At 46.5% G+C, this 27,776-nt stretch overlaps 1 protein-coding gene across 4 annotated transcripts in view; it reads right to left on the bottom strand.

Annotated features, from left to right (window-relative positions):
- Positions 1-749: 749 nt before the first annotated feature.
- The window catches only part of HEG1 (heart development protein with EGF like domains 1), a 71,046-nt gene continuing 44,019 nt past the window's right edge, over positions 750-27,776 (bottom strand). For all 4 annotated transcript variants that reach the window (XM_036071647.2, XM_036071645.2, XM_036071648.2 and 1 more), the window contains 5 exons: positions 22,397-22,439; positions 22,227-22,264; positions 10,978-11,065; positions 7,988-8,162; positions 750-5,983 (listed from right to left, as the gene is read on the bottom strand). In XM_036071647.2, coding sequence (XP_035927540.2) covers positions 5,834-5,983; positions 7,988-8,162; positions 10,978-11,065; positions 22,227-22,264; positions 22,397-22,439 — 494 coding nt within the window. In that variant the 3' untranslated portion in view covers positions 750-5,833. The remainder of the gene's footprint in view (positions 5,984-7,987; positions 8,163-10,977; positions 11,066-22,226; positions 22,265-22,396; positions 22,440-27,776) is intronic.

The following is a 27,776-nucleotide window of genomic DNA, read 5'->3' on the forward strand; positions in this document are numbered from 1 at the left end:
AGGGGTGAGTGGGTCTGGAAATGCTGTGATGGCTAGCTGAGGTGGGTAGGAAAAAGAGAGGGCTCAGTCCTGGGGTCCTGCTGAGATTTCCGTTGGGGAGCCGGGTCAGGAGAGGAGAGTGTTGCTGGTCATCTCCATTCCAAGCTGTCTGATGGGCTGCAACCCTGATCTAATGTGCCCAAAGTTCACCGTCAGGCGCCAAGTTGACATGATTAGCCTCTCCAAGTGACCAAGGTTTCTGTCATAAAGCGTCTGAGAGGCTCACCCATCCCTGCCATGAAAGGCACTGAAGGAAGCAAATCATTAATGAACATCCATCTAGCCAGACAGCCGCATTCACTGGCCAGCGCAAGTGGAAGGCTCAGGGCCCGCTGTCTGAAAGTTCCACGGATTCTCCCTGCCATGGAGCACAGACATGCTTCCCGCCCTCCCTTCCAAGGTGGTTGGGGGGCGGCATTCAGGAGGAAATGCTGAACATCTGAACTGGTTATCTATGCTCTCTAATCCATAGAAAGGAAACAAAAGCAGTTGTTAGACCTGAATTAGGCTTTTTATCATTTAGGTCAGTTTGTCTGTCCATCCATCCATCATCAAAAGTATATTTCTTCACTGTGCTGGGCACTGAGGATCCAGAAATGACTCAATCCATATATTTGCCACACAAGAGTTCCCTGTACGGTTCCATTGTTAACTCATGAAAGGTAACCTGCTGCACTCTGTTTGCTTGTTATTATGAGAAAAACACACAATGAAAATGATATTCATTTTATTGCATCATTTACTGACTAGAACGCCAGACTTAAAGTAGATATAAGTATAAAAATAACCAAATTCTTACAAATAATACTTTGCTGCTACAGTACTGAATAATTAGTGGAGGTGGCAATTATAATACAACTTTAAATAACATTCTCATAATGGTTTTAACACAATCAACCAGGGGCTAAGGTTTAAAGGTTTGCAAAAAGAAATTCGGGACAATGTGAAAACTCAAGAAGCTCATATTCCAGCTACATGCTTCACTTAACCATAAGTCCAGCAACACAAACATTAACAAAACTCACAGCAACCCATAATGAAAGACCTTCTTTTTTTGAAGAAACAGGCCAAGGTAATACAGAAATCTGGGTTAGTTTCGCATAGACTGGTTCCATCCCACCCCTGTCCAGTCCCATCCTTCCTAGGCAAGAACTCTGCATCTGCATTCCATGTCCAAAAAAAAAAAAAAAGATAAAACCAGAATCTATTAGGCAAATCCTTTGAAATGTCCTCTTAAAAAATGCGGAGGGGACAAAGCTGGTTAAGATCTCTCTTTATAGATCTAAATTGTCCCCTTGGGTTTCACAGGCTTTTTTGTGAGCAGTTGATACCAAACAGGATGGATTATAACACTATTGAAAAGATACTTTAGCACAACAAATTAACTGGCATTTAATACTTTAATATTTCTAGTCTTTTAACCAGTCTCCTTCTCTGGGGATTTCAGAAAAAAAAAAAGAACACATACTCAAAAGACAACTCTACAAAACCCTATCTGTTTCCAAAAATGCACATAAGAACCTCAGAATGATGTTTTGTCAAGAAGGAGGAAATGACATGTCCCTCCTAATCCCGAAAAAGTCTTCACATAAAAAAAATATCTCTGACATTAAGGGCAGTTTTAAAGAAGACAGAAAATACTGAAATACTGAACCTTGCATTCTTCCTGTCTCCAAAGAAGTGCCTAGTTTTGAAATCAGGGTAAGTATCTTAGAACAATGGGTCAGAACCCGACTTTGGGGCATGCTAGGCTAAACTAAGTCAGGAGCAACTAGAATGCTCGGCTTTAGCTTCTTCAGGCAAAGTTCCCCAGCCTACCAGGCACCTGGGCACTTGGCCAGTGGGCAAGATGGCTTCATGGAGACCCCACAAAGCCACATGTGAGGAATGACCCTAATGTGCCTGCTCTGGGAACTTCCACATCTGAATAAATATCATCCTTCAAAACATTTTCTTGGGCAGCCATCCACACTTGTACTGCAAAGATGCTGCCCTTCTGTTGGGACCAACTTTAAGAATTACGTCTTCGAGAACTTAATAGTCACATCTTTGTTTATAATTCCAAATGCTAGCAGCCAGCTTGATTACACTATCCATTCAACAAATTTGGCTCTAAATGACTTAGCTGCTTCTGAAAATAAATTTTCGTCAAAGGAGGAAGATTTGTCAGCATTTAAGACATTCAACTGAATATGATCATGACTCTGATCACGTTCACAAAAATATGCTTCTAATACAAGGCAAAGCAGCCCTCAGATGGGCATCTAAGTCTGGCTGCGTTTGTCAAAAACCCAGGTCATCACCTCACCCTTCCTACACCCAAAGCCACGTACCAGTACACTTCTCGCTAAACACAAGCCACTCTTCTCTTAATGATGACCTCACGTGTCCAAAAAATAGATGCAATTATATGCAATGAACCCAAAAGGACCTTTTCAAAAAGGATTCATTTTTTTTTGCATTTCATATCATTAGTTCAGTTAATGCTTAATAATATTAAGGTTCTTAAAAAAAAAAGTATTTTGTAAGCCCACTCTCTCCTGCCCTCTTTGACATGTCAGGTCCATTTGGATGGTGAAGCATTCACCAGGAAGGCAAGAAAGGGAGAAGGGTTTGAGTCCTGGCTCTCTAAGGCAAGATATTCATCCTCTCTGAAAGTTCACGTGTGCAAGAAACGGACACTCTCATGCACACTTCACCAGGGTGTGGTGAGGCCAAGGACCCTGCACAGAGCCTGGTCATGCGGGGGAACACCAGAGATTCTGGTCGCGACAGGTAGACTTCATCAATGGTCTTTAGGGCCCTGGGCTGGCTCATGGGGCCGAGAGGAAAAGAGGAGAAAGAAGACTCCCTGGAGCTTAAACAAAACCCACAGTGGCTGGGAAGCTGGCAGGGAACCCCGGTCTGCTCTGAGTCACGGTGTGGTGCCGCCGCATGCCACAGGACACATGGCTTCCGTTCGGCCCCGCCAGGCCCTCCAGAAGTTGAAGGCTCTCATGAGCAGTTAAGTGTCCCTTTTCCCTTCCACCTTCCCCTAGCTGTGGGGCCCCAACGAGGCAGGACTGTGGTATTCCTGTGGCCACGAGTCACACATTCCAGGTGCAGGGGCTGACATGGAGCACCTGTGCCGGAAGTGAGAGCTTCTGCTTCCCAGGGGTGCACCCAGCCCTGTCCCTCCAGTCCAGAGGCTTCTGCTGTCCTCCTGGATGTTTGCCCTCGGCCCAGACAGGGCCCTTTGGGAGGTATTAACCCCAGACAGGGGTGCAGCCAGCCTCCCCTATCCTCACTCAGGGTGGGCAGCTAAAGTGTAACTGGGTAACGGTCACGCTGTTTTCATGCCTTCTTAGACCCTCCTGCTCTTGAGATGTCCGTTTCCCAACCCCACAGCCTCCTAGAAGTGAGATACATTTGAACGTAACATTGTCGGGGGCCTCCTTTTTTCACAGTAAAAGAAAAACAACATTCTTAATCCACTTCACATGCACAAAACCTACTCAAAGGGAAGCATTCCCAGAACTCACAAGACACTCTTTTCTGGACTTTGGGATTCTTCTCAAGAATGCTTTTGAGACAGCACACTTCATTTTGTGTAGCTTATAGCTTCTGGTCCTGACACAGGAGATGATCTCTCAGCTGAGATAGCATCTGACACCTTTAGCTGAGTATGCTTGGGAACAGCCCCCCCCCACCGTGGCTCTGGGTTCTGGGGATGAGCAAGGATCTGCACCCAGAGCCAGGAAGCGAGGCCACCTCATGAGGGAGCCAGGTCTGTTGGCTAGGGTGAGCGGAGGGCAGGGGCTCGGAGCTCTCCACGTAGATGTGAGACCAGAGGCCGTGTGCTTCCCCAGAGAGCTGCAAGACCCAAAGATTTCAGAAAGGTGATGCTCTGAAATTTGAAGTTGGCATCCGCTGACAAAAACAGAATTTGTATCTCAGGAGATGAGTCCAATGTAATGACTAAAAAGCATCACACCCGACTTGTGTTCCTGCAGCAGCAGGCTGATGGTGGCTCGTGGAGACCATGGGACACAGGAGTTGACACTTAAAACTCTAAGGACTAGGATTACAGAACAGTAAGGGTGAGATACACTCTGAAGAGATAAAAAGAGAACTCTGAAGAAACAACCATGCCCAGGACAGAACTGTCCCCAAAGGCTAGACCGCTTCCAGAAATGTGGGTGCCCCTGAGCTCCAAGCTTCAGGGTGGGAACAATTCTTTACCACTGTGTTCTACTTCATCCCAAACCAGGATGTGTCAAAAGCACATGGCGGGAATAATCGCAGTTCCACAAATAGCAGGTAAAGACACCGTGCCCTGGGGATGCCCCCCCTACCCCACAGGACCCATGTCACAGGCATAATAAATAAGACATGTGGCATTTCCTTCCCAAAGGCAAACTCTCAACTCCTTAACTGGCCGGAAGTCTTTCGTTCTCCAATGCTGACTTAAATTACGTTTCTGGAGGGAACTCGGCAGTAGTATAAAGGGGGACAAATTACTGCATGAGAGAAAATAAGTGATCTCTTCAGTGAATAAACAGCTCTGGGCCGTTGGGTGAAAGTGGACACTGAGTTTGTGGACAAGATGCGGGATAGGATCACAGAAGCGGCCCCAGGAGGGAAGCAGACTCACGGCCGTGTGGCTCTGTCCCAGCTCTCGGGTCTTCCTCAGGAACCCGCACGGCTTCCCAAAGCGCAGGGGTTTCAGGACGCGGAACGTGCCCGGTCAGCCCAGTCCTCTAGCCACATCCCACTGCTTCTGCTTCGGCGGTGGAATAGCCGCTCGGGCCCAGGCTGCATTCAGCTTCCCATTTCTACTGCACAGACACGGCAGCTTCGGCCTGGGGGGGGGGGGGGGGTCGCACTCCCCTGGACCGGCACTGGGCGATGCCCTCAGGGATGAGAAGCGCCCCACGGCCTGCGGCTTTGTGACCCTCCAGGCCTCCTCCCCCCAGGGCCCCGAGCCCGGCGCTGCCTGCCTGGCCTCACTACGGGCAGCGGGAGGCCTCTAATTAAAAGCAAATGCAACTTGTTTTGCCCTGATGCGGACTTACTTGAAAAAGTGAGAATTAACTGCAGAGGGAAAAAATAATCTTAAATAAATGTCACCTTGACTAAAAAATGGAGTGTGTGCTATGCCTCCCACATTTCAGTTCCTCATTTTGAGGGTTGGCTTGGAAACTGCAGAAGACCTAGAACCTGCTAAAATGCTCTATGCTCACCCGCAGCGTCTCCAAACCTTAGTGGTATGCTCATCATCATCGTCTGTTGTTTAGCACGGAGATACCGGGCAGGAAAACAACGAAAGAACCTGTATTTTGCGGTAAATTAATCACCAGATCGAGGCCTATGGGAGTGTCTGAGGAAAAGAGGCCTTCTTTTTGGAACAGTCTTGGAAAAAATCCGAAAGGAGACCTCCCTATCCAATTTACTAAAGTGCAAACTAAGGAAAGACTGGGTCCTGGCGAAGGCGCCCGACGACGTGCCCTGGCTACGAGTCAGCCCGGGGGCGGCTACGGCACTCAGAGACTCCCGGTACTGGCCCACGTTCATGTTCACAGTAAGGGCGAAGGTGCCCAAGGAGCGGCCCTCAGTTCCACGTCCCGGATCCATCTGTGCCCTTCCCCTGCGGTCACGCCCCTCACGCCTGTCCCGCTTCCCGCTTGCCACTGGAGTGTGGCTCCAAGAGTCCTGGGGGCAGCCGGTGAGCACGCTCCCCCCTGCTGCAGTCCTCTGAGCGGCTGAGGGCCCAAAACTTGCTCAGAGTGCTGGGCCCTCCCTCTGTCTTCCGCACTTAGAAGTAGTCTCTTCTCCTGCTCTCATCACTGATGAAAGATGGGTTATACTGTCCAGGGAAAATGCACGAGTGCCGTGACCCCGGCAGTCCAGTGTAGGCCGGGTAGAGTCCATTGCGTTCAAGTTCAGGATTCCTTACACTTGTGGGCTGGTGGCCAGAGAGAAAAGAAGAAAAGTCCATTTATTATTCGTGGATTTAAATTTAATGGTTTTTTCTTTGAAAAAAACAAAGAAAAAAGAATGCTATGTTTTAATAAACCTAAGACAGAGCCAGCTAACCAGAGCGGAGCAGGGGCTAACCTAGAAGTCGGGATCTCCCAGGCCCTCTCTCCGTGCAGCCTGGGATACCTTTGCTCATATTTTCAAAGGAGATCTAAAAAAAAAAAAAACGGTCAAGGACAGCCCACCAACATAGGAACAGACCTGGGCTAATTATCCTAATTATCATCAAGATTAATTATTACCTGATTATCTTGACTGTAAAAAAAAAAGTGTCTTTCCCTGTGGAGCACTATGGCTTTAAATCCTCTCCGGCATTTAGCAGAACACCAATGTCCCTGCCACGAACGGGGAACTGACTTTTACAAGGACATAGGACCACGTGTCAAAGGTGGAGTTAGGACCCCAGAGCGAGAGGCCACCAGCGATTGGCAGCCGTCTCCGACCAGATCCCGGCCTAGCCCATCATGACTACCTAGCTGATGCGCAAACGCAGCTCTCAGGGAATGACACGGCTACCTTGAGGAGGCCCTCAGTGAGGCCCACCGGGAGAAAATGCTTGCCTGGCAGAAATAAAACACTGGAGACAGCATATAATGAACGTGGATCCCAGGAGTGCCCAAGGTACACCTGAGGCCACTGTGAGGGACAGCCTTCTCACAGGGGGGCAGCTTCATGCCCTAAGCATAGGCTCTGCTTCTATGGACTGCTCAGCCCATTTCTGAAAGGAAGATGGGGCTGGTTTAAGTTCTTGATTATTTCTACTTAAGGCAACTCTTGGGCTAACTCCATGGAAACACGGTGCGGTTGGTCCTCCGACGCCACGGGTCTGTCTGTCCCTATGTGACCCCGCCAGGCGCGGGGGAGGGGTCCCTAGCGAACGGTGTGGGGGTGCGAGCACACGTGCTCACGCAGCAGGCCCTGCCCCTGCAGATACCGGGCGGCCGTGCGAGTAACGGGGCTTCCCGGACGGAGAAGACAGCAAAGCACTTGGGTGGAAACATCAACACTTAAACCCAGCGCTAGGTTTGTGTCTATGTTTATCTTTCCCCTTATTTCTTCTTGCTCTTCCTCCAGTTTCGTTTTCCAAAGGGTACGTCAACGGAAACAACAGCTTCCTTAGCATGAACCTCTCCCATCCAAAGTCTGAACCCTCAGGGTTCATCCCCATAGCAACTAGCAGGGTTGTGACTTCTGTCACAGGGCTATTAAGTCCCCACGGGGCAAGGTTTCATGTTTATTGCTACCTCAAAGAGGTCCACGTGGGATGAGAAGTCACCTACGTCTGTTTACTTTTCAGGTCAGATAGCCCCGTTTGTGTTTGCCACGTGATGTCAAATGAACTGGGCAGCTCACGGGTTATTCAATGTGGGACAGAAGGAGCCAGGGTTCAAGGTGGTCTACCATCTTTCCAAAGGATGCAGCCCAGGGCTGGATGGGGCCAGCTGTGGAAGACCTATGCTGAGTGAACATTCTCCTAAACCTCTGAGAAGTGCTTGCTGACGACGACACTGAGTTGTTCTCTTTATACCAGTTTCCAATCTCCCAACCACGGGAGGTAAAGCATGGCATGTAAGAGATGAAAATGCAAGGGCCACAGGCTAAATATCACTAAATTCTTTCTGTTATCTTTCAGTTTCCAATCTTATAACTTAGAAGCAAATTTGTTCACAGGAAGGGTTATTGCTACAACCCCATAAAAGTAAGGTGCTTGGTGGAAACAGCCTTCATGATCTTGATGTCAAAACTAACAAATACCATGCAAATAGATTGTAAGTAAATTGGATATTAAATTATGTAAATAAGAGGCTCAGGCCACCATTCTCTTTAACCCTTAAGCAGCTGAAGTATCTTAATTTTGCTACAAAACACAATCCCTGTACTTCTCAGAGGGAATCAGAGCCTGAGCTGCCCTGGGCACAGCGATACGCACCGAGTAATATACATCCGTCATCTGGAGGAGGTTTTTGGTACTTCCGTTCTCATGCATTTCAATAGCTTCTCGGCCCCATTCTTGTGAGCGAGGGTTTTTGGGGTACTCGGCATATGGGGACATTTGGAAATCTCCACTTTTGAAGATGAGTTTGCTTATGTCATTTTTACTCTTTCTGTGGAATGGAAAATAGTTCACAACTTAAATGAACAAGTTGTAAAGAAATGATATGTATGAAAGCACGTTTTATTATTTTAGAAGGTAAATTAGATGGAAAGCTACCATTACATTCTTTTGTAAATGCCCACTGAAAAATGGCATTATTGTTATATTTTGCCTAAAACAAGTAAAAATGCAATTAGATGCAAAAAAAAATGCAAAAAAAATCTTCCAACTGGAAGGGACAGGTTACCACGGACAGAGAGGACCAACACAGCTATCTATAGTGAAGCAGTGTTTTGCAGGGGACAGAGGTCGCTGCATCTTGGGGGCAGCCAGGGAAATCAGAGTCATAAATTCCCAGAATGCTGGAGCCAAAGGCCTTTAGGATTCTATAATCCAATGGTTCTAAACCTGCTTGAGCATCAGAACGTACACGGAAGCTTGTAGGTCCCACCAAGATTTACTAAGAGAGGAGCTCTGGGGATGGGATGGCTCTGGCTTTGCAAAAAGATGAGACTTGTTCCCCAGGTCACACTTTGCTACTAGCAAAGCTAGGACGAGAGTGCAGGCCTCCTACCTCGCCAGCCAGGGCCCTTTAACCACATGAAGCTACTCCACTGACTATAAAACCAGGTTGTCTCATTTGCAAAAATGCCCACCTGTTTATTCTACCCATACATATTCTCATTTCCACAGGTCAGGGAAAGCCCAGGACAAGCCCCTACTTGTCAGGGTTCCCTGGCTGGAAATGGTGGAAATATGTGTGATTTACCTATGGAATGGGCCTAGGATCAGACATTTTTAGTTATATCTGCCCTGGGTAAGATAATCTGAAGTTTCTTCCTTCTTACCTCACTTTCCTATAAATAAACCTTCTGGGAAGGCACAAAATGACTCAGGGTCATAAAACCAAATGTCCAGCATGTGGCTTAGGCGTTGTCCCTTCTTGTAAGTTCAAGAACAGACCTGCCACTGTGTTGCTTCCCTGGAGGGTGGGGCATCCGTTTTCAAACAATGACTTAACTAATTCACAACTACCTTCCCTTTTGCCAAAGCCCATAGTCACCAGCTCCTTCTCCAGGCGGTCACACTACCTGGTTCTCGGACACTTAGCAAATATGAGGCTTACATCCCCTTGAGGTTTAATCCCTCTAGCTTCTAGTCTCCTACCCAGGATTTTATTTCCACTCATGGTTTGATGATCTGGTGGCAACTCTGCAAATGACGGGTAAATGTAGTACCACGAGGCCTGCATTCCCGGATGGGCAGTTGGGGCAAACTGCTCTCTGTAGCCTTCCTGGAGGTGAAAGGTATCTTCCCGTTGATATCTTCATATCAACGGTCGAAAAGATAACTTGCTCTTTCGGTAGGTTCCCTCCATCTGTTACGTCAGAAAAATTCCTGCCGTTTATAATCATCTAAATCAAAGGTCATAGTTTTCCCTTATCTGGCTAGATAATTACCGAGAAAGGGGACCAACTTCTTCCTTACTCTTCCTTTTCCCAATTGCACTGGCTTCCAAGAAGCCCAAAGCCAAGCATGCTGCTGAGCATCTGCTCACCCCATGTGCCTGCTACAGCTTGCTTTCTGCCAAAATAGCTCAGCTAACCCCTTCACCTTTGTTTGCTTCTAAATTTGCTCATTTGAAGTATGTAAGCCGATGGTTTTAGTATATTCAGAACTGTGCAGCCATCATCACAATCAATTTTTACAACAGTTTCATCACCCAAAAAGAAACCCCTTACCCCTTACTCCCCAATTCCCACCCCCCACCTGCCAGCCCTAGGCAATCACTAATCTACCTTCTGGCCCTATTAGATTTGCCTATTTTGGACATTTCATATAAACGGAATCATACAATAGGTGATCTTTTGTACATGTTTCTGTGTGAACACACATACTCACTTCTCGTGGTATGTACGTCAGAGCGGAGGTGCTCGGTCATATGGGGACGCTGTGTTTAACTTCCTGAGGAACTGACAGACTTTTTCAGAGGGGCTGCACCATTTTATGTTTCCGCCAGCAGAGTAGGAGCATTCTAATTCTTCCACAGCCTCACCAATGCTTGCTGTTTCCTTGTTTTTTACTTTTATTTTTATTTTTTATTTAAATTCAATTAATCAACATATAATATATTACTGGTTTCAGAGCTGGAGGTCAGTGAGTCATCAGTCATATGTGTAACACCCAGTGCTCATTACATCACATGCCCTCCTTAATGTCCATCACCCAGTTACCCCATCCCCCCACTCCCCTCTTGTTTTTTAAATAGGCATCTTAGTGGGTTTCCCAATTTTGCTTGTATTTCCCTGATGACTAATGATGCGGAGCATCCTTTCATGTGTCTCCTGGCCATTTGTTCATCTCCTTTGGTGAAATGTCTATTCAAGTTCTTTGCCCATTTTTAAATGAGGTTGCCTTTTTATTATTGAGTTGTAAGAATTCTTTATATATTCTAGACACAAGTTCCTTAGTAGAAATATGATTTTCAAATACTTTCTCCTGTTCCCTAGGTTGTGTTTTCACTTTCTTGATAGGGTTCTTTGAAGCACAGGAGTTTTTAATTTTGATGACGTCCAATCTATCACTTTTTTGTTGCTTGTGCTTGGGGATATTCTTTTTTAGTAAAGGAAATAAGAGTCCCGTTTGTTGTCTTTTCTCAATGGCACTATCTATCAAGAATTTCCTTCTCTCCTTTTTTTAATGGTTCAGTCATACAGGATGATTTAATACTGTAAAGCAGCCCAAACATTGTTTAAAATAAACACTGACCCTTGCTTAGCAGAGGCAAAGAGAATTAGAACGTGAACCCCCAGTCACTCACTCACCGGCAGCAGGTAACAATCAGCGCGATGCCTAGAATAAGAAGCAGCCCACCTCCTGCTGCTGCGATCACCACAGTGATCAGCTGATAAGCTAAACAGGGTCAAAAAGGAGAAAAGTGGACAGGTGAGAGGTAATAATGAAGAAATAAATGAATACAAAAGAATAGTTCCCCTCCTCACCCCACAGCTATGACCGTGCACCTCAGCTGGTGACAGGCTAGCTCTGGCATTTGCTCTGTTGGAGGGTGGCAGGATATACTACCCAAAATATTCCTCTTTGGCATGCTTATTATTTTGAACCGATTATTTTCAGGAAACTACCACTCGGGAGAAGCTCTGAAAACGGTGGGAGTAACCCTTTTGTAAGGGAGATTTACATTAGAAAAGGGGCCCCTACCAGGAAGGCAGCTCTGACCAGAGATCACCTTTTCACCAGAGAGCCTGAGGTTTGGGCAGGGCAGCCTTTGTTTACCAGGCAGTTCCTCCTCTCACTTGCTTGGTGGCTTCCCACCCCAGCCCTGGGCAGCCGCGGACACCGAGCCCTTTCCTTAACTCAGAAGGGTGGAGAAGCCTCAAATATCCGGCTGCCTTCGTGTCTCATCTTTGTGGGGCTCCTGTGTGTGCTATGTAATTAAAATTGTTTTCTTTTTCTCCTGTTAATCTGTCTTTTATTGAGGGGGGGAGGTAGAGTTCTAGAAGGGTAGAGGGAAAATTGTTTTTCCTCCCCTGCCTGCACTGTTTGGAGAAGACTTCTCCTTTCTCAGCCACTCCTAGAACGGTGGGTGGAACGCAAATTCTACCTGTAGACCAGCCCCGAGATCATGTTCACCAATGCATGGTAAAAAGAGAAAACTAAAGGACACGCATGAAGTTTTCAAAAACGAAATCTGTTTGGTTTTAATAACAGTTCTATCTTCTAAGATTCTATCCTTCCTTCTTTTTTTTCCCTCACTTAAGATGGGTACATTTTATTATGTGTACATTATGCCTCCGGTAAAGTGTGTTTTTTTTTTTTTTTTTTAAGTAATGGAGAAAACAAGAATCATTTCTTGGCTACTTACCACCCTTTGGTGTTGTTTCTACATTTTTTGAGTTGATGGTGATATAGTAGATATAAAATATTAGCAGTCATATTAGTAAGCACACACATATGTAATGAACAATGGTTTTATACCTGTGTATTTCTGGCAAACTGATATTTTCAATAAAGTCTACTAAGTATTCAGATTGATTTTTTGTTGTTGTGGAAATATAATTAAAATTTGTTCTCAGGTTGTAAGGCTCAGGGTTTCAAAAAAGGGCCAATAATCAGATTTTCTATAGTAAATTACAACTGGAACCATGTTCTCTAGGTATTCAGGTAGAGTCAGAGCTGACAGCAAGCAGACTGTGTAATAAAAGCAAATAGAAGCTGTTCAACCGTTTACCTATCATTTATTTAAATAAATAGCACAGAAACCTGATTATCTTGAAAAACCATCGGTATGAAGACATACAGGCAACAAAGCCAAACCATGGAATAAGGTAATTCTCTCCTTCACCTCCTGACACATGTATTCAAGCTTCACTTTTAACAAAATCTCTTGAATCTGTTGACGTTTCTTTATCCCCACCAACACCACCCTAAAACACCATCAACTCTTGACCCGGCAACTGCAATCACCTCCCAACTCACCTTTCTGTGCCCAGTCTTGCCCATTCCTTTAAAAAAATAAGTCTGATCATGCCATTTCTCTGCTTTAAAATCCTACACTGACTTCCTTTGTTCCTAAGGAAAGACGGAAGTCTACTCCTGCTTATCCCTCCACACCAAGTTCAAATTTTCCCACTTTCAGCAAAACAAGCAGGCGCTTATTTGAGAAGTGACCCTTGCAAGTGGCCACAGTTGTGGCAGAGTCCTCTTTGGAACAAGCAGTTTTGTTTTGTTTTGTTTTTTAAGATTTATTTTTTTTATTTGAGAGAGAGAGAGAGACAGAGAGACAGAGTTCGTGCAAGCGGGGGGCGGGCGGGCAGAGAGAAGGAAGGAAGCAGACTCCTCCCTGGGTGGGGAGCCAGATGGGGGGTTGGATCCCAGGACCCTGAGATCAGGACCTGAGCTGAAATCAAGAGTTGGATGCTTAACCAACTGAGCCACCCAGGCGCCCCTGGAACACGGTTTTGTCTAAAGAAAGGCACAGATGGAGTAGGCCAGTGCTTCTCAAACTACGTGTGGCCAAGAACCAGTCCTGAAAGCCAAAAGACCTCATGCGCATGAGCATAAATGTCCAGGAGGGGATCCTACCGAAACATTCAAAGGCTGGCACTGCCTCGGGAAATCGTGGCTAACTTCTCCTTCCTTCTTTGTGCTTTCCTATACTTCCCAACTGTTATTCATATGATCACACACACACACACACACACACACACACACACACATACACACACACACTCTCTCTCTCACAACCTCCTCGCAACCTAGAAATTGTGTGTGTATACAAATACATACAACATATAGATATAATTTATTTTATATATATACGTATGCTTTTTTAGAGTATGTTTGGTGCTCTTTGGCAGTTAGCTCTTATTACTGGGAACTTGTAATCAGCTTATGGACAAGATAACCCAGATTTTTTTTCCTCATATCTGCTATCAAGTCACTTCATGAACTACAACTGATCCTTTGAACCTAAGACTGACTTTGAATTTAGTATGAGGCCATAAAATGATCACAAGTGCATGGGATTTAGGGACGCCTGGGTGGCTCAGTTGGTTAAGCATCTGCCTTCAGCTCAGGTCATGGTCCTGGGGTCCTGGGACGGAGCCGTGCATGGGGCTTCGGCTCAGTGGGGAGCCTGCTTATCCCTCTACCTCTGCTTTTTCCCTGCTTGTGCTCTATCTCTGTGTCAAATAAATAAATAAAATCTTTAAACAAACAAACAAACAAACAAGTGCATGGGATTTGAATCAACATCAACTATAACGTTTATAGTGTTGTGGAGCTCTGAATGTTTATTTATTAGGGTGAGACAGAAGGCAGGGAATGTCGTCTTAGGCTTGTCTGTCCTATCCTGTCTAGTTTGAAGAGATTCTCCAGAATGATGAACTTGGAATTCTTAAGTCTTCCTCTTTAACATTTGTTGATATTTCATGGTCTTTATCTTTTCTTGATTCTTTTTGTGGTTTGGTCTGGTCATAGTTGGCTACTGCTGGCATTGCTGCTGGGAGCCCGCTGGGGGCCTTGGTCTCTCCTACAGGCGACATCTGTCCTTGCTTCTATGCTCATTTGGGATGGGAACTACTACTGGACTGTCTACGTAGCCAGCCCCTCCCTGGGAACGTTCACCCCGTCGTGTGCAGTTTATGGCCAAGGCGGTTACAGGGGGTCATGCTTGAATGTGTAGCACCAACCTTGGCTACAGCTAACTGGTCTGGAAGTAAACACATGATCCAAACTGGATCAGTCAGTTCCTTCCTGGGAATCTCAATTTGGTAAAGAGAAAGAGAGAGTGAGAGAGAGAGAGAGAGAGAGCACAAGGGCCTTCTCTTTCAAAATGGCTGAATCAGTGACATGCACTTGAAGCTCTCGGGGGAGCCTATTTTCAGTCACGTTGTCTGGGAAGGAGGGAAAGCCTGTACATAGACACACACAGCAAAGAGTGAAGATGAGAGATGAAGTTGGAGTCATGTTAATGTGTACCCTGAAAAGTAGGCCCCCAACCTCCAGCTGCTGTGGTTCCCCACGATTCCCCGATTCTTACTCCTCCTGATGCTGGAATTCCATGACACACCCCAGGATCCTTCCCATAGACGGTCTTTTGTTGCTTAAGCTAGCGAGGCTTATTTACTCCAGAAGGACCTTAGCCAACTGTGACACTGTGATTTATAATGAGAAATATATATCTGGTCTTGTTCCCCTTCCTGGCAAAGAGCTTTTAAAACCCTTGGAATTTCCTAAGTGAAGAGAACAGAAAGGTATGTCTTTTGTTATATTAATGATGTGACCTTTGGAAAACACTTGAGGCGTGGGGCGGGCTGCCTAGAGAACAACCCTGTGATTAGAGGGTTGGAATTTTCAGTTCCTACCTCCTGACCTCTGGAGAGGGGAGAGGGGCTGAAGGTTGAGTTCACCAATGGCCAGTGACCTAGTCAATCATGCCTATATAATGAAGCCTCCATAAAAACCCAAAAGGACAGAGTTGGAAGAGCTTCCGGGTGGGTGAACATGCAGAGAGCTGGAGAGAGTGGCTCGCTGGGAGAAGCTCCGCACCCTTTCCCCAGGCCTTGCCCTACGCACCTCTTCCATCTGGCTGTTCATCATGAGTTACATCCTTTTATAATAAACCAGTGATCTACTGAGTAAACTATTTACTTTCAGTTCTGTGAGCCGCTGTAGCAGATTAATCCAACCCAAGCTGGGTATCGTGGGAACCACTGATCTATAGCTGGTTGGTCAGAAGTACAGGTAACAGGCACCTGGGTTTGCAGTTGGCATCTGATGAGGAAGGGGGACGGTCTTATGGGACTGAGCCCTCAACTTGTGGGATCTGATGCTATGTCCAGGTAGATCAGAAATGTCAGAAGTGAGTTAATTGCTTGGTGGCGTGGAAAAAACACACATCAGAAATGGTGTCAGATTGAACCAACCAATACACCTTGTTTTAAAACCCTTGAACCCATTACAGACCTTTCTAGGTGGCCACATTAGTTTTACCTTATTTTATTATTACTTTTTTAAGTAGGCTCCGTGCCCAGTGTGGAGCCCAACTTGGGGCTCGAACTCACCACCCTGAGATCAAGGCCTGAGCTGAGATCAAGAGTTGGATGCTTAACTTACTAAGCCAGGCACCCCTCATTAGTTTTATTTTAAAATTCATTCAGTTCTCCCCATATCCCCCCTCACTGAGCTCATTAGTAATGCACAGTTAAAATTTTGCCTTTTAAATCTTTCCATTCCTTTTGCATCAGCTTTCCTTTAGAATTTCTGTTCACAGCATATTTTCCTTCTGTGTGCCTTTTGAAATGTGTCTTTCTCACATCTATAGGCCATATGTGGCCATGACCAAGAGCAGACACAGAGCAGGATTCCCCTCTCCCAAGCCCTGCTTCCTTTCCATTCTGACATTGAGGTCCAGTGAAGACTGCGTGAGATGCTGGCTTCAAGGTGAATGAGATTTCCAGCTGACTTCTGGACAATTATCTTTTTTTTTCCTCCTAAGCAGTTTAGTGCTGTCATCCTGGATGTCTGTGATGATTGACTGACTCCTGCCAACACACAGCATTTCCACTGGTGTGAATCTTTTTGAAGCCTAGTGTAACAATAGACTGAACACACTTCAAAGATACTTTATACACCTGCCACCAGACGGTGGGATGGGCGGGAAGACAATGTAGATCTTTAAGTTGAACATCCTAGTTTCATTGGAAGCCGAGGAAGAGGACTGTACATGGGGAAAACAGGCTCTAAATCCTTTCAGGCCATGCTAGGAGGCTGGTGGGGAAGGAGTCTCTGCTGAGGGGAGCACAGGACCTTTGAATGGAAAGAATGCCCTACCAAAAGGCATGTTGTGAACATAAAAGAGGGATGGGTAAAAATGTCTGCAGCCAAAGATAATCTAGGAAAATTATGTGAGTTCTGTAATCACAAAGTGAAAAGAACCACAAAACAGAAAAATGGCTTGGAGGATGGGAATATTTAAAAAAAGACATTAAGGGACGCCTGGGTGGCTCAGTCAGTTAAGCGTCTGCCTTCGGCTCAGGTCATGATCTCAGGAGGGATGGGGCCCCGCATGGGGCTCCTTGCTCCGCAGGGAGTCTGCTTCTCCCTCTGCCTTTCCTTGTGCGCTCTCTCTGTCTCAAATAAATAAATAAAATCTTAAAAAAAAAAAAAAAAGACGTTAAAAAGGTAGCAAGAGGGGAATGGTATATCTGGAGAGTAGAATTCCATAGTTATTGAAAGTGACCTTATAAAATTACGTAAATGAAAATATTGCACAGCTTACTAGGCTTAAAAGCAGGTTACAAAACACTATGTTCTGTTAGGAGATACACACATATATACTTCTAGAAAGATATATAATACCAGTGCTTCTTAGACTTTAATATGCATACCAATCTGCATATTGATCAAATCGAGGGGTCTGGTTAAAGCTCAGATTCTGATTCTGCTGGTCTGGAGGGGGGGTGAAGCCGGCGCTGCTGGGGTGTGGGCCAGGGGAGAGGCCAGGGTATGAACAGTGTTTAATGGGTGACTGCACTTTCCTTCTTTTCTTCTGTTTTCCCCATGTACAACTTTTCTTCAACTTCTATTTCTAATTAACTTGAGTTTAAAAATGAAAATTAATGGGCATGTGTTATTTTTATGATGAGACAACCACATTAATTTATTTTAAAGAGAGAAAAGAGGGGAAGCAGACCGAGACGCGGCAGGAGACTCGAGGGGAGCCAGTGTAAACCCAGGCAGAGGAGGGAATGTGCGCCTGAGAGAAGAGAGAAGGCGGGGCACGGGGAGCCTGGGGCACCTCTGCTGATGGTCTGTAAGAGAATCCTGAGGCCAGGACAAGTGGTAGAAGGCAGACTTGCTTGGATCTGCCGTATAAACAGACATAGGTGACATGAAAAGAAAATAAAAAGGAGTGCAGGGACAGGTACAGACATGAGCTGGAGGATGGGTGTCAGGGCGCAGGTGGCTGGCCCTGCCAGGAGCCCACAGGACTCCAGCTGGCCCGTGCTACCTCTGAGACTAAAGGGCTAGGGAGAAGCCTTGTCCTGACCCCTCCAGCTTGACGGAACAAGGAGTGGAATCCGCACACAACTAGAAAGCTAACAGAAACTTGTAGAAAGGCAGGCCATAGGTTATGCCTAAACCCAGAATACAGTGAGCTGCATCACTCCCAGGAATGTAGGGATGAGGGACTCTGAAGACCGTGACTAAACAAAGCTGGGCTCTCCATCTCACTGGGCTTGGGTAGGGCCTGTGCCCCAAGACATCTGCACAGAGAAGAAGAATTTCTTGCTTGCAAAGGATCCAGCCTAAGCCGTAGCCCCAAGAAGGCACTCACTCTCTTTGGTGGCGACAACAGAAGTGACAATGGTGAGTGGTCAGGGCCCTATTATTGGACACAAAACAATGAGTGATGAGCCACAGATTCCACAAGGTGCCATCACCACAGAGGGGGTGAAATTCAGGTGTTTCCCATTCCTTAACCAACACTGAGGACTGATCAGAGAGCTCAGAGAGGGGCTAGGGTGGCAGGTGCTATTTATTATCAGTCACTATTCATTGCTTGGCAACACTAAAACAGATGATCAGAATCACACAGTGACATCCACACACCATCCAGGAGTTAACCTAAGTCACCAACACAAGGTGGCTGGGAGAGAGCCATCCAGACAGAAGCCTGCCCTCTGCTGGACATATTGATGACAACTTGGATGAAAGGGGAAGGAAAAGAAGTCTCAGATCAGAGAGAAATCCTGGCTACCGCCAAGACCCCACAAACATAATGGGGGGACACAGGAACTTACAGAAGGGTCAATGGATGTAGGGGTATATCATCTCCAGACGTCGATAGTATTTAATGAACTCTGAAAAAAAAATCACTAAATGCCACTTAGAACAATGCCCTGCAGCTCTCTCCCCTTTCCCTCAACTCTTTGTGCGGCTTTCCCCTAGATCCGTTCTCCCTCCTTGGATCACTCTTCCATTCACTGAGAAATCGAAGCCTTTTCTGGTAAAGCCTATTTAGAGAGTTGTTTGACCAAAGGAGGTTTGAAATACCAGTTCACGAGAGGCCTGTCAGGACCAGGAGGCACCAGGAGGACTTGGCAGATGGCTGGTTCAACCCCAGAGGCGGCCACATCTCCACACTCCTCACCTGTTTCCCTCACTCTCTCTCTGCCATCAGAAGGGGTGTTCTATTCTATTTCTTGCACATGTGATACAACTCTACTGTACCTTGAACCTTCCTCCGTCCCTCCCTCAAATTATTCTTTTTTTTCTAAAGATTTTATTTATTTATTTGAGAGACAGCGTGAGAGCAAGCACAAGCAGGGGGAACAGGAGAGGGAGAGGCAGGACCGATGTGGGACTCGATCCCAGGACCCTGAGATCATGACCCGAGCCGAAGGCAGATGCTTAACCAACTGAGCCACCCAGGCGCCCCTCCTCAAATTATTCTTAAGCCATCCTCTATGACATTATCTAAGCCTCTCTGTTTCTAATACTTACAATGTCTCAGAATCAGGTTTGCAGGCTTGTGGGGCCTGTTAGCTCTAAAACCACCTCTTCTATAGAACTAGACCATTTAGTTGTAGTATTCTAGCATTTAGTGAACAGGTCTCAAATAGCTTAAACGTTGTGCCTGACTATTCAGCCTCCTCTTTCTACATTGAAAGTTCTAGGTTTTCTTCTGTCTAATTTTGTGTGCAGGCTACTCCATTCTGTGATCAGTTTAAGAGTGCTCTATGGCTCAGTTCTGGTTTTAAGTGAGGCGTGAGATTCACATTAGAAAGTGAACAAGGTAATTCCATATCCCAGGCAGCCCTTGTAAAGCACAGGATCTTTAAATGCTTCCCGAACAGAAGCATTTAAAGATCCTGAACCCAGTTGAGAAAGCTTGTCTAGTGATTTTTAGAAAAGGACATACACTGTTATCCATACTGTTTTACATAAGCCAACTCTCAAAAAAAAAAAAAAATCCTGAAGCCTCCAGTTATGGGATGAATAAGTCACAGGAATAAAAGGTCCAACATAGGGCACAGGGAATGGTATTGTAACGGTGCCGTAGGGCGACAGATGGGAGCCACACAGGTGGTGAGCACAGCAAAATGGACAGACTTGTCCGATCATTATGGCATACACCTGAGACACTGTGTGTCGACTGTACTTCAATTAAAAAAAACAAACAACTAAAGCCTACTTTTTTTTTTTCTGAAGATCTAATTGGCTTTATTAAGTGTTTCATTAGTCAGGCAGAGTTCCATCTAGCAAGTAGAGAGGAGCTCCTGAAGCCTACCTTTCCAAGCACTGATATTAAAAAATAATTTTGACTACTTTTTAATTTTTAAAAAGCCTAACATATGGTAACTTCCTCTTCTTATTAAACCGAATACACCTGTGATACTGTGATATAATAAGAAATATCTATTTGGTCTTCACTCCTCCTTCTTAGCATGAGCTCCTAAAATCCTTGGAATTTCTGAGTGAAAGGGGTGAGAGTTACATCTTTTGTTATTCATAAGGAGCCTCTTTCATCCACACCTCAGTTTATGCTAATGAAGCATCCTCTCCGAGGATGGGGCTGGTTGCCAGGAGAACCAACCAGAGGGTTGGAACTTTCAGCCCCACCTCCAACCTCCAATGGCCAATGATCATTGATTTCATCAATTGATCCTATACAATGGAACCCCCCCTAAAAATCCTAAACAATGAAGTTCAGAGAAATTCTGGGCTGGTGAAGACACAAAGGTGCGGGGAAGGTGATGCACCTGGGAAAGCATGGAAGTTCTGAGCAGATGCCCCTATCCCTGCCCATGCATCTCTTCCATTTGGCTGTTTCTGCATTGTTCCTTTATAATCAACTGGTAACATTAAGTTTCTTGCACATGTGAGTCAACTCTACTGTAGCTTCAAGTTCTGTAAGTTGTTCTAGCAAATTACTGAACGTGAGGAGGGGATCATGGGAACCTCAGATTTATAGCTGGCTGGTCAGAAGTACCAGAGGCCTAGACTTGGGACTGTCTGAAGTAGGGGCAGTCCTGGGACACTGAGACCTTAATGTCTGGTGTCTGGCACTCTGGAAAATGTCAGAATCGCCTGCTGTGAGGGAAACCTCCCCACCCCCACATTTAGTGTTAGAAGCTTTGTGAGTAAAAACCAGTTCACGGTAGCATGGAACACCATTTGGTGTGTGATGACTCAGGTCCATCATGATGAATGATGCGTAAGTGCTTTTACGACACCAAGGTGTCCCCGGCGATTCCTAAATAAGATAGGGCTGTCTACCACGCCGGGGCCTCAGCCTATTACTTAAAAAAAAACATTAATTCTGTGAGCTCCTCCCTCTGTTCTACAGGACTCTGAATGTATTTGTTTTTAGAAGTGCTTCCCCAGTCTTTCCCTTAGGCTGTCCACTTGCTAGTCTGCAGGAAGGATAAAGCCGATACCCCAAATGACCAGGAATCCTAGATGGATATGTAATTCCAAGTCTCTAGACTCTGGCCTCAGAGTGCCTCCATGCTGGCACACCGACATAGCTTTACGTCAGCTAAGTATGGAATTTTTTTACTTTCTTATTTCATTTTATTTACTTTTTATTTATGCTCAAAGAAAGTGCAATAATGACACTTACTAACAAGAAAGTTTTATGAGCAAAGAAAGTACCAGTGAAGACATATAGTGTTAGGGATACCACTGGGGAACAGGAACTGGGCACTTTGACGCGTGTTAAATAAGGTCACGTCTAAGGCACACTCATCTACAGAACGAGGGTCAAAGCTTTCCTAAAATAAAGTACTGAATGTTGTTATTCCTATTATATCCTATATCCCAGAATTTCTTTCATTAATTTCTCAGCTCTGGATATCCGAAAATGTCAGTGAAAGTGATCTGAAACGAGTCACAACTCTTTTTCTCAAGGCACTGAATCCACCCTCCATCCTGCAGCCTGACCTGATTTTCTCCATCAGCTGCTGCCCTGCTCTGGGACTCCTGCTGCTTCCACAATGGGTACTGATTAGAGTCTGAAGTCTTGGGCTGGCTGGCAAACACCCCAACAGCTCGGTCCACATGTTCTCTGCCAAACTAACCCTCCACTTGGCCTTCCTCTCCTTCTGTCCTCAGCCCCACCACACACACCGTCCCTGGAACACCACCAGCCCGGGCTGCCCTGAGACCTTGAAGTTGTTTCCTCTGCCCGGATTCCTTCTTCTCCACACCTGCCACTGGAAGTCTTCCAAAACCTCCAATTCCATCCCCTCCAAGGGCTCAGGAGGCTCTTCTATTCTCCTAGACCTGCTCCTTCCCTCCCTGCCTCCCACCTCCCCCTCCCACCTAATTTCTTGTATTAACACTCCACAGTCAGGGCTGTTCAGGAATCATTTCCTCTGTCAGACCTGGAGGCCCTTGAGGGTGCTCTGCCTTCCCCATACCTCCCAGCACAGCAGCTGAGATGTGATGGAATGGGGAAGAAACGCAAGCCTTGTGCATGGAAACCATGCCAGCCCTCCCCCCCACCCCGCCCCCACGAATCTCGAGATCTTTGCATACTCACGGTTTCCACAGTTGAGACCACCAAGCCCAAATGGGCAACTGCAAGTCAACAGAGAAAAAGAATGAGAATTAGTTTCAACAATCAAAAGAAATAACTGAGGCAATCTATCCAAGTAACTTCTAGGTAAGGTTTGTAACAAATTCATCAGAATAAATGAGCATGGAGCCTACCTCATACAGGTTTCATTTTCGAGTCTATATCCATCTTCACATGCTGAAAGAGAAAAAGGAGTATCTATGAATATGTCCCTTGACCTCCCTTGGCCCAAACTGACAGTTATTAGACACCAGCCATCTTCAAGTCCACAAGAATATTCTAGAGCCAGAAGCCTACAAACAGCTTTAGAATTCTCCATAACTTGCGAGCTCAACTGTCAATTTTTTAAAAAGATTTTATTTATTTATTTGAAAAAGAGAGAGAGAGCATGAGCAGGGGGAGAGGGGGAGGGAGAAGCAGACTTCTGCTGAGCAGGGAGCCCTATGTGGAGCTCGATCCCAGGACCCTGGGATCATGACCTGAGCCAAAGGTAGATGCTCAACCAACTGAGCCACCCAGGCGCCCCTTTTAAGTTTTTTTTTTTTTAAAGATTTTATTTATATCACAAAATTTTCTTAACCTTTTAGTGGCTCTCAGTTTCCCATCTATATTAAAAAAAAGGATCATGATAGCAATAGTAATATCTACCTTATCATTTCTTGGAGGCAATTATGTAAAATAAGACATGTAAATGGCTTAGCACAGTGCCTGGCACAGAGTTAGCACCAAATACATGATTATAGTTATAATTATTGTCCAACACATGCCATTCTCTTTGGAAGTTCTCTGTGGCCCCTGTATAACATCCTCCCATATACACAAAGACAAATGCTTTACCTTCTTTAACGTAGGTCAAACCTTTAACCTGCTGTTGGCCCCAACGGCCCCTTCCAACAGGAAGTAGAGCTGTGATACCCTCTGGGACATGGTCCTGGTGGGTGCCTCAGTTTTCATAGGATGCTCGCCCTATCTATAGTCTGTGCAGGGGATTCTGGACATATCTAGGTGAGTGCTAATCAGCACAGCACCCAAGAACGGAACTTGGAACCCTCTGGTGGTGCTGCTGATGGACTGGAGGGCTGTGGTCCAGCCATTCCTGTGGGTCAGCAGTTCCTGAATTTATTTGATCACGGAACACTTTCAACACTACAATAAGCTGACAGAACAGCATGAGCTATAATGCATGCTTGGATGAAAGCAGACAATAAAAAATGGCCTCATCGTCAAATTCATCGCTGCAAGAAGTGATAGAAATTTGATTCATGAATAATGTACCATGCACACTGCATAAAAGATCACAGATAAGAAAAGGTACACAGCGTAGAGCAGCGATCCCCAGACAGACAGCACACATGCTGACGGTGGGATGTGAGTGTCGGCAGCATGCTCGGCTCGGGGCTGGGGGGGGGGGGCGGCGCACACCCTGGGGGCTGGGACAGGAGATCTCTCGTCCACATCCCGCATCCTCTGCTACGGATTAGTGCATGATAATATTAACTTATGTAGATGTGCTCATTGCTGTTCTTCCTTCTATGTTTAATGTTGGATGCTACATTTTTCTAGCATCTCTTTTGTTGTCAGAGGTTATTGACGAATCACTAGAGCTGACTAGAACAGTTCAGAAAACACTGCTCTTGATAGTCTGCAATCCCTTCCAGCAGATCACTGAGAGCTGGAAACCTGGCCCGCACCGTTGTGGCTCCGCAGAAGCGCCTTTCCTGAGCCACAGTCTCTTGCGTGAAGGGCTATTCTAAGCAGCAGTGCTGGGCAAGTCCCTGGGACTTAGCGCAGGCCGCCATGGACCCCACTGCCACAATACCACTCAGTAACCTCTCAGGGAGGACGCCCCACAGAAATTCCTCTTGGGCCTTGGGTCCTAAAAAGATGGGGATGCTTCTGAACAACTGTATTTTATTTTATGGACCCTGGCTCTTTTTAAAACCATATTTCTTTCTTTGTCTCAGTATCCAAGAAGCTCAGAGCTGGAGTGAGTGGCCCGCCTTTAGCAAACACGTGGGACCTTATAGCCTACCTTTCTGCATTTTTTGCAACAAAGTAGGGCAAAATCACATCCCATTTAGGGAAGGAGGAACGAGGCGCCCTCCCACACCTTTGACATGTTTGAGACTGCTGCTGGCCTTACTCAGGCGGGGCTCCTCTGAGGAACAAGCTGAGCACTCCTGCTTCCCTGGGTGTGGAAAGCACTGGCCCAGGCTGTCCTCATGCTACAGTGGTTTATGGGAGCCGGGGAGCCAGCCCTGGGTGCCCCACGGCTCTGTCTGCAGGCAGCTTCCCAGGGACGGCTGGCATCCCCGTGACTCATCCCCATCCATCTCGGCACCAAGGCAGGCTGATATCACACCAGTCTGTTCTATTCTGAACACTTCTTCCTGGAAATGTTTTTACATCAGATCGACCCACCCAACCCTCATCTGCTGGGTGGGAGCTTTCCACCCCGTGGCTGTCATCCTGCCAGACGGAACGTCCATCTGTTGTCCTGCCCGCGAGCTGACGGGCTGGGCTGTTTTCACTTGGCTTCGGAAGGGGCCTGACTTCCTGGTGTAACAATACTTCTTTACTTCAAATGGGCTCATTCCGTCATTCGTCAAAGACAGTGTGCCGCCAGGGGCCTGGTGCTGTCCTCGGGGTTCTTGGAGGGAAAGCTCATCAGAAGGCTCCAGTGTACCTTAGGTTCCAGCTCCTCTTCTCCACACACTGGCAGGACAGTGACCCGTGGGGCACTGAAGACAAGATGAGTGTAGCAACGGCCTGTCTTTTTGCCCAGACTGGGCTTCACCTACTGACATGCGACACAAGCCAATGCAAGTCTTCTGGCCTTTTTGATAAAATAAGTGGTGGAGTCTTCAAGACTCATTTTATTCCCAAGACCTGCCACTCTTGTCCTATCATATTTGCTGCCCTGCCATCCATTTGTTAATTCGACAGACATTTGTTAAAGCCCACAATGTGCTAAGCATATTCTAGACACAGGTCTGGCTTTCAAGGCATTTGCAGCCTGGTGAGAGAAAGAGGCCTGCATGATGGAAGGAAGCTAAGACACCTGTGGGAAGGACACCTGTACTTTAATTTTATATGACGCTTTGCAAGTCTGGTAAAGACACCGTGAAGCTCTTTTATGTGAAACACTAATGAGTGCATATATGTGTACAACAGAGAATACAGGCTCGCTGAGGTACAGCTTTAGAAAACATACCCACATACCCCTATCCCCCATTTAGACTGAGCACTGACCTCAGATTTGAGGTGCCCAAAAGGGGACTTATTTTAAATACCCCTGTGCTCCAACACCGATGGCCAGAAGATGTCACTGCAACCCATCAGAACCCAGCCAATGGGGTTGTGGCCTGAGGCCCTGCCAATTCCGTTCATCAGAGGCCTGATGGCCACGGATGAAAGTCTAACCAACAAGGATACCACAGAAATGAGGCTTAGCAGGGCCTTGGCAGCAAGCCCGAGAGCCAACCAAGGTATCCTCATGCTGCATCTTGGGTCCTTACTTGATCAACATAAGGTTGCCGGAGGCTGTCATTGCATTTGAAAAGTCTTGGACAGTCCTGCTATCGCTAATGCTAGTCTGCAAGCGAGACAAGTAAGAAATCGCTGACTTGGAAACAGAGGCAAGTGGCTGGGGCCGCCAGAGCAGAGGTGGCAGGGCCGTTCTCGAGGCTCTCAGAGACTCCAGGGACTCGGTGTACTGGGCCCACCACTCCCATGGCCCCACTTCTACCCACCCTGCCTTCCCTCCTGCCAGCTCTCCAGCACCCCAGCACATGGATTTAGCAGAGGTCACCTTCCCACATGAAGCAGGGCTCAACGCCCCAGTCTCCAAGAAGAGCAAGGAATACTTTGCATTAAACCAGGTAAGATGGAACTAGGAATCTTCTGTGCATCAAAGGGGCAGACTGACATGCGCTGATCAACGCTGTGAGGTCACCATGCCTCAGGACTGCTGGCCCGCACACGGGGTCAGAGCCCAGGGCAGGGCCGGCGTGCAGATCAGAGGTCCGCACTTCCAAAGCCATTGTGTACAAACCTGAGTCAGGAGGTCTGAAGCTCAGGACGACCGCACGGCCCTGAGATTTATTTTTTATCCTCTCCTGATGGAGCCAGTCTCCACTGGGAGGTCCTGATAGCATGTCATCTTTCCCTAGTATGGGACTTTCACTCAGGGTCCAGTACATCTGTCCCCAGCAGGTGCTGGCCAGCAGGAAGCCTGTGCCGCAGACACTCCCATGTGGTGCAATATGCTGCCAGCTACACGAGGGCCTTGGGATTGCTCGTTTTTCTGGGGATTACAAATTCCAGCAGTCTTTTATGAGGCAGAGACACAGCGCGCTGGACTTGAATGAATTTTACTTTATAGCAGCATTCTGGCCGTGCACTCACGGGGCGCCCTTTATTTCAAACTGAATGAATTTGAGTCTCACCTAAACGGTTAGCAGAATTACACCCTTACACCCTTCATGAAACCTTTAAACCTAGAACTCACTAATTCAGCCCTGTCCTGGTGAAAAGCAAGGGTCGATGCTGATGGCTTACAAAGCACCTCCCTATACATGGCCTTCCTCAATTCCTAGAATGTCCAAGGGACCACCGCTATACCCATTTTGCAGAAGAGGAAAAACAGGTTCAAGCAAAGCAAAGTGTCTGGCCCAGGAAGATACATGATCCATGAGGTAGAGTTGGACTCTGACTCTCCTAAGCCTCAGCAGGACTTTGTCCATGAGGCCACAGCTGCCTCTAAAAGGGACAGGCTTGGTGCGCCTGGGTGGCTCAGTTGGTTGGGTGTCTGCCTTTGGCTCGGGTCATGATCCCAGGGTTCTGGGATCGAGCCCCACATCGGGCTCCCTGCTCGGCAGGAAGCCTGCTTCTCCCTCTCCCACTGAATGAGCACTGACCTCAGATTTGAGGTGTCCCACTCCCCCTGCTTGTGTTCCCTCTCTCGCTGTGTCTCTCTCTGTCAAATAAATAAAATCTTTAAAAAAATATAATAAAAAGGGGCGCCTGGGTGGCTCAGTCGTTAAGCGTCTGCCTTCAGCTCAGGTCATGATCCCAGGGTCCTGGGATCGAGCCCCGCATCGGGCTCCCTGCTCCGCGGGAAGCCTGTTTCTCCCTCTCCCTCTCCCCCTGCTTGTGATCCTGCTCTCACTGTGTCTCTCTGTCAAATAAATAAAATCTTTAAAAAAAAAAGAAAACCTTTAAAAAATAAAAAAAATAAAAAAAAAATAAAAATAAAAAAAAAATAAAAAAAATAAATAAATAAAAGGGACAGGCCTGACTCCGTGCTTGGGTTTCCATTTTCAAAGATTAGCAGACAATAGAATCAAGCTTTGGGAATTAAAACAATAATTTTCCTAACTTCTCTAAGTGAAGCTAGGCATGGGCTTTCCCATTCTGTCTTCTTTTCCTCCGAACATGAAGGGCCAGACCAGTGTGCACTAGTCAGAGATAATGCTATTGTTCTACGGAGATAACATACCCAGTCCTGCTGTG

This window comes from Halichoerus grypus, chromosome 1, assembly GCF_964656455.1.
Source record: "Halichoerus grypus chromosome 1, mHalGry1.hap1.1, whole genome shotgun sequence".
NCBI lineage: Eukaryota > Metazoa > Chordata > Mammalia > Carnivora > Phocidae > Halichoerus > Halichoerus grypus.